This window comes from Vipera berus, assembly GCF_964194415.1.
Source record: "Vipera berus genome assembly, chromosome: W".
Taxonomy (NCBI): Eukaryota; Metazoa; Chordata; class Lepidosauria; order Squamata; family Viperidae; genus Vipera; species Vipera berus.
This window is the reverse complement of record NC_138210.1, coordinates 53,287,930-53,294,499: the sequence shown is the minus strand read 5'-3', so window position 1 is coordinate 53,294,499 and position 6,570 is coordinate 53,287,930. Positions and strand designations below refer to the sequence as shown.

Below are 6,570 nucleotides of genomic sequence, written 5' to 3'. Positions count from 1 at the left end.
ACTGCCACCTTATGGTTGCAAAGCCAATTAACCATCTCAAATACCACTCTCCCTATGGATAGTGTAAACATCTTAAATCTATTTCATTTTTTGCCTTTTCTCCTAACCTACGCTTTTAACAGCTTAGTTCCAGAAAAAAAAAGATATTTCTTTGGAAGGAAGATATTTTAGCAGTACACTTTACCAGGAATTGATTATAATAAATTCACCTTGTAAACAATGAAGTCAAGAGACTGTAACTGGCAAAAGGATAGCCCAACACAGGTATTTAACCACCAACAATCTGATCAGGATAAATTTAAAGTTTTCCTGGTTTAACTAAGACCACAGACTGGTCTCTCTTTTCACAGCACCTTTAAGATTCTGCTGATTAGTTCAAGACGTCATAGAGAGGGAAAAACCTACAGATTTTGCATTGATGCTTACCAAAAAGGCCTGTGTCAACATACAAGGAAATGGACTGATTTCTGCTTTTAAAAAGCAACTCTTGCTTGTAGTTAATGTAATTTTCAAGGTAGAAGAAAAAAAGTGGAAGGGAACCATGGAGATCACCCTGAGTTCCTCAGATAGTTACTCATACCGTTTGCACACTTATCGTAGGAAAGCATTTTCAAAAGAATCTGCACCAGACCCAAGACCTCCTAAAAAAGGAGCAAAACCATTTCCATTCCAACTAGCTGTGACCTCAGTTGTGGCATCAAGGAAGGAGGGAGGGAGACTTAATTAAAATCAAACATGACTTGAAACTTAAGTTGCAAATCCATGTTATTTTTCAAATCCCATCCCACTACAGAAATTGCAATTTTGGGGACATTTATTTGGTTTTCAGAATAAGTGGAAACAGCCAAAGTTCATTTTTTGGAGGAAAGAAGCAATCCCATGACTAAAAAGGTAAAGGTTCCCCCGCACATGCATGCTAGTCGTTTCCGACTCTAGGGGCCGGTGCTCATCTCCGTTTCAAAGCTGAAGAGCCAGTACTTGTCCAAGGACATCTCCATGGTCATGTGGCTGGCATGACTAGACGCCAAAGGCGCACAGAACACTGTTATCTTCCCACCGTAGTGGGTCGCGGTGGCTCAGCGGGTTAGGACGCTGAGCTTGTCGATCAGAAGGTCGGCAGTTTGGCGGGTCAAATCCCGAGTGCCGCGTAACGAGTGCCTGTTACTCGTCCCAGCTTCTGCCAACCTAGCAGTTTGAAAGCACGTAAAAATGCAAGTAGAAAAATAGGGACCACTACTATCCCATGACTAGAGATTTATAAATGACAGACATTCTGGTCTCTGGTTTTATTCCTTTATTGGATAATTTGAGAACTGTTTTTATGCAGTCTTGGGAGCCCTAGTCCTCTTCTTCTTCACCACCACGGGCTTCTGGCTGCGCAAAATTGCACTGGCCCGACGCAAGGCAGCCTGGAATAGAGGGAGAAAAAGGGGGTAGTGAATAAACTCCAGATACATTTCTTCTCTCCTCAAATCCAACATTTCCTAATGTTTATATGCATGCTCTTCTCATTCCTCAAACAACGCTGAGTCAAGCTTTTAACCCTTTTACCTGTATCTGTTCTGATCACACTCTCATAATCTTAACTGAGATATGGGCAATAGAAGGCCCACAGCTGTTGGGGTGCCCAAGCATTCTCAGTATTTTAAAAAGGGCAAAAAATGGCTGAGTCAAAAAAAAATACACAAAAGATTTGGAGCAATATTTTTTTAAGGCTTTCAGATTATTGAACCAGGGTGCCCAACCTGCTGAGACCGCGAAACCCTGGTTCAAATTACACATAAGTTTTTTTTTTCTAATTTACTCCATAATTTGAACATGCAGTACACCTTCTTAACCAACCCACTCTTCACTTCAAAATGCCAGGGTTTAGGATTTAGAGCAGGGATCTGCAACCTTGACAACTTTAAGACTTGTGGACTTCATCTCCCAGAATTCCTCAGCCAGCTGGGAGCTGAAGTCCGCAAATCTTAAAAAGTTGTTAAGGTTGCAGGGTCCTGATTTAGAGTACAAAGACTCGTATTTTGCATTCCTTTCTAGCTGGATGGAGCAGTTTGGTTTATCATGAATCACTACTACATACTAATTGGATTAATGGAAGCTTGATGAAATCCATCCAAACGCCACCTTGCAGAGGGAGAATCCAGAAGGCTGACTTACCATGCGCAAATCCTTGCGGTAATTATTCTTGCGAATAATATGGCGGAGGCTGCTAAGAGTGGCCCGTGCATTCTTGTTGATGGTGATTTTTTCATAGGAAGTGGCTGGCTTTCGCTGGCCTGAGAAGCAGAAGAGTGTAGACTATTAATGGAACACTGTTTGCAGGTTCTACCAGATACACTTGGGTATCTACAGTTAGACACTGGAGACTAAAATAGCTCATTACAGGACACAAAGAGTTTCAGAATATAACTTACCCAGGCCTTTTAACTATTTTAAATGCACGATTTTGCAAACTTATGGTTTAATTTAGAAATATTTTTGACATGTTGGTTGTATTTTTGAGTGGCTCGGAATCATTATGAGATGTAATAGTTGCTTCTGGTTCCACAAAACTGATATAAATTCATCAGAACTTTATATGCAGACACAGGCAACTTTTTTGTCCTTGAGCCTCATCAATTTGCATTATCCATAGTTCAAGAATCACCATATTATTTCTATCATTTCCTAAACTGCCTAACAAAATGAAATTCAATGTAGAGAAGAGTAAGGCTTTACACTTGGGCAAGAAAAATAAAACGTACAGGTACAGATGTACGGCTACATCTGGCTCAACAGCAGTAGCTATTTAAGAGATCTAGACATCCTAGTGAAACCGCTTAAATATGAGCTACCAATGTGTTGCAGCTGCCCGAAGAGCCAATGCAGTCCTAGGCTGCATTAAGGGATAGAAGCAAGGTCAAGTGAAATTTAGTACCGCTTTATAAAGCTTTAGTAAGGCCACACTTAGAAGTTGTGGGTGGTTCATCACTGGAGGCTTTTAAGAAGAGACTGGACAGCCACTTGTCTGGAATAGTATAAGTTGTCTCCTGCTTGAGCAGAGGCGGGGGGGGGGGGCTGGAGTAGACGACCTCCAAGGTCGCTTCCAACCTTTTCCGTTCTACCTTCTCTGTTCAGTATGAATTTGCTTTAACCCGAGCACACCCACCTGCACGCTTCTTCAGGACTACAACAATGCCCTTCCCATCAGCGGCTGGTTCTACCCCAACTGTCTTGCGATGTATCAGACCGTTGTAACAGAAGGAGTTACGTGCCTTAAGGTTGTTGGGCTCCTTTAAAGAAAGAAAAAACACTTTTTGTTAGAATTCCTTGCAACTTAACAATGAAGAGTTCTGCCAGCTAAAGGCAGGAATTTTATCTGAAAAGGGAATATATGAAAAATAGAAGGTTCAAAGTCCAGGAAAGCTTAAGAACACCCTAGAATGGTTTGCAACGAGGCTGTCAGTTTGGAAGATGGTAGGAAGTGTGGCTCACCGTGCTGTAAGTTTGCTTGTTCCTTTTAATAAGGAAACTCGAGCAGTTGCGTACGATCATCCACTGCAGATGAGCTGACATTGTGGAGAATTCCTGGGCAAGGGAAGACCAAGCAAACATTCATGTTTTATACAACTCATTTAATTTCAAAATCCCAGAGCTGAGTGATTTCTCTTTAAAGTCCAACGGTATTCATATTCCTTTCAATGCCAAATATATATATGTTTTAATGTCACTGCTACTTTCAAGTTTATGCTTGCTATTTCATATTATTCTAGTTTATTTACATTTTTTTCCCTGGGTCTTTGAAACAAATGTAAAATAATGTAGTGAAAGAGCTTTTTCCAACTCGATAGGCTATATTCCTAATTCCTTTACGTTTTCCACGCCACTTGAGGACCCCAGAATTGAACATCTGGAAAAGATGATTTTTAAAAATGAAGAATCCAACTGAAACATAAAAGACTGGTTATTTGAGTAAAAGGCACCCTTTGCCAATAAGTCCTAAAAATTATTCTTTTAGTTTTTCCTCCTCTGCAAAGAGCGGCAAAGCTGAAATAGTAGCACAAATGAAAATTAGGGCAACTCTTTCTCCCATCATCTTCCTTCCACTAAAGCAGGGGTAGGCAACCTCGGCTCTTTTATGACTCGTGGACTTCAATTCCCAGAATTCCTGAGCCAGCATTCTGGGAGTTGAGGTCCACGGGTCATAAAAGAGCCGAGGTTGCCTACCACTGCACTAAAGGATTCACGAAATTAAAGCAATGTTCCTTTTTTTAAAAAAATGCTTCCCTTCAAAAAATGAAGAGGACAACCAGGCACCATCTCGCCAAATACGTAGTTTATTGGGCTGACCTAGACTGACAGGGATTTTAATTATGTTTACAATTCTAACTCTATTCTTTAATTTATTTTAATTTATTTCAAATTTTTATTTTTAATTTACTGTAGAGACCTTTAAGTTTTGTTGTTAGCCGCCCTGAGTCCCTCGGGAGATAGGGCGGGATATAAATCCCATAAATAAATAAATAAATAAATAAATAAATAAATTTCGTCTCATCTGCGTGTGAAAAAACCCGACTGCATTACGAAGTTCCCGAAAGCCTCTTTTAAACAGGAGGGAAACACTCCACATCCTTCTGCCTATAAGAGAAAAAGCGTTCAGCGCCAAGGCGTAATCCCTTAAAACGAAATCCACTGAGACTCAAGTGAATCCGTTTTTTAAAAAGGTTTAGATCTTGCTGTAAACACCCAGCATGTCCCGTGAAAACCTGATGTGCCGAGCTTGAATATAATGTGATTGAAGGCGGCGGGGGGAGGGAGGCGCATTCAATTTTTCTTCCTGGGCATCTATATTCACAACACGTAAGGACGGAGGATTAATATTTTCGACCACGTGGCGCCTTTTTTTAAACAACCCCCCCAGAAGGCTCTGTCCTTATCCCCCATTTCTATCCATTTCTTTGCCACCCACGACAGCGTCTTCCCCTTGGACAAACACGCGCGGCCCTAGACCTCACCGCCTCTTGCCGATACCGCGACCGGAAGCGGAAAAAGAAGGGCTGATTCGCGGCGAGGGGATTTTATACGCCTTTCCGCCTTTCGAGCAAACTCCTCCTCCTTCGAACTCCAGTCACTTCCGCTCTCCAAGCTACGAGCACTTCCGCCCCAGAATGGAAAGGCTTTCTTTCCCCCGCCCCCCCGTCTGAGCCATCCGTGTAAATCCATAAAGCAGTTTCACCATAGAGACGTCAATGGTAGAGTGGCAACGACTAAAGAGTAGCCCGGAGAGTCGCCTCTTTCGGAAACCATCGGATGCGCTTCGGAGATGCTCGGAAACGAATCGGGCTACCTCGGCGGTCGTTTCGGAGGAGCTCGACCGTCCGTCGAGAGCGGCCCTCCCTGAGGTCTCCGAAAGTCACGTGGGTAGGGGAAAGTGCGGAATTTATTTCCATTCGTGAGATATGTAGAACGTTGACATATCCCGCGACTCGGGACCAATCAGAAGCCTCTGGGACTGTTTCCCCGGAGATACCCGAATGCGTTCGTGCCCCTCCTACAATAGGAAGTGTATATTCATTGTTCACCTCGCTGCTTTGTTGTTTCTTGCAGATGCGGAGGGCAGTATTTAGTGACGAGCACAATATTGCCCAATTGAAAAAAAAACGTTTTTAAAAATGTAGTTGTCATTGGGATTAATAACAGTCTGGCTGGGAATTCTGGGAACTGTATTACTTTTAAATCTTCTAATTTTTGTATGGTATGATTTTAACTGCCCTGTAAACCGCCCTGAGTCCTATGGGAATAGGGCGGTATATAAATCAAAATAATAAATAAATAAATAAATAAATAATAGATATGGAGAGTTCCACAGTTGTTACACCCGGAGGTTACTTAGACCAGGAGGGGTACCAAAAAGATCGTTTCGTCCATCTTACCAGAACATTGTCTTTCTAAAAAAAAACAAACTAATTTTGTAACCTTTACCATATTGAAGTTTTGGCATTCATCTATCCATCCATCCATCCATCTTGCCAAAGGTGATTCTTGGTAGCTTAACAACCATTCAGTTAATAGATTATGATTATTATATATCTTTTAACCCTGTAATCAGCTTTGGGAAGTGGGGGAGGGGGAGGGGGGGTTTAAGGGGGGGGTTGGGGAGGGGATAATATTGTAATTTTTATAAAACTTTTCAATAAAAAAATAAAAAACAACCATTCAGTTAAAATGCAGTATAAAACGTGACCGAAATAAATAGGGATTTAAATTTAAAATTCAGTTGAAATAAAATTGACCAGGATGGGGGGGTGGGGGAGCAAAGTGTGTTCAGCGGGAAGAGGAGGGTTATTAGCCAACCCCAAAATGCCACACCCCAACAGGGGCCCAGGCCAGCAATTCCCTGAGTTGACTAATTTACATATTAAATGTATGCCTTTCATTCAAAAACTTTAGCCAGTTTTTCTCACCCTAACAACATGCCTGTGAGGTAGGCTGGTATATTTGAGACTTCCGGTGGCGGCGCGGCGCCGAAGACAGCCTTCCCGGGCTGCCCGTGGCTCAGCTGTTTGTTTTTTCGCCCGAAACAGCGCC

The 6,570-nt window shown here is 42.1% G+C and overlaps 1 protein-coding gene across 1 annotated transcript; it reads right to left on the bottom strand.

Annotated features, from left to right (window-relative positions):
* Positions 1 to 1,278: 1,278 nt before the first annotated feature.
* LOC308676853 (large ribosomal subunit protein eL28-like) lies at positions 1,279 to 5,031 on the bottom strand. The gene is made up of 5 exons (XM_081342887.1): positions 4,998 to 5,031; positions 3,478 to 3,570; positions 3,152 to 3,275; positions 2,161 to 2,279; positions 1,279 to 1,409 (listed from the first exon to the last, which is right to left on the bottom strand). Exons 2-5 carry the CDS (start codon positions 3,556 to 3,558, stop codon positions 1,320 to 1,322), a joined length of 414 nt encoding a protein of 137 aa, XP_081199013.1. The 5' UTR covers positions 3,559 to 3,570; positions 4,998 to 5,031; the 3' UTR covers positions 1,279 to 1,319.
* Positions 5,032 to 6,570: the final 1,539 nt, after the last annotated feature.

Excerpts from the sequence above, each read along its gene's own strand:
- LOC308676853 (XM_081342887.1), bottom strand. The coding sequence starts at position 3,558 with ATGTCAGCTCATCTGCAGTGGATGATCGTACGCAACTGCTCGAGTTTC. Across the intron at positions 3,276-3,477 it reads ACAAGCAAACTTACAGCACG|GAGCCCAACAACCTTAAGGC; the intron begins GTGAGCCACACT and ends CTTTCTTTAAAG. Across the intron at positions 2,280-3,151 it reads AGTCCTGAAGAAGCGTGCAG|GCCAGCGAAAGCCAGCCACT; the intron begins GTGGGTGTGCTC and ends TCTGCTTCTCAG.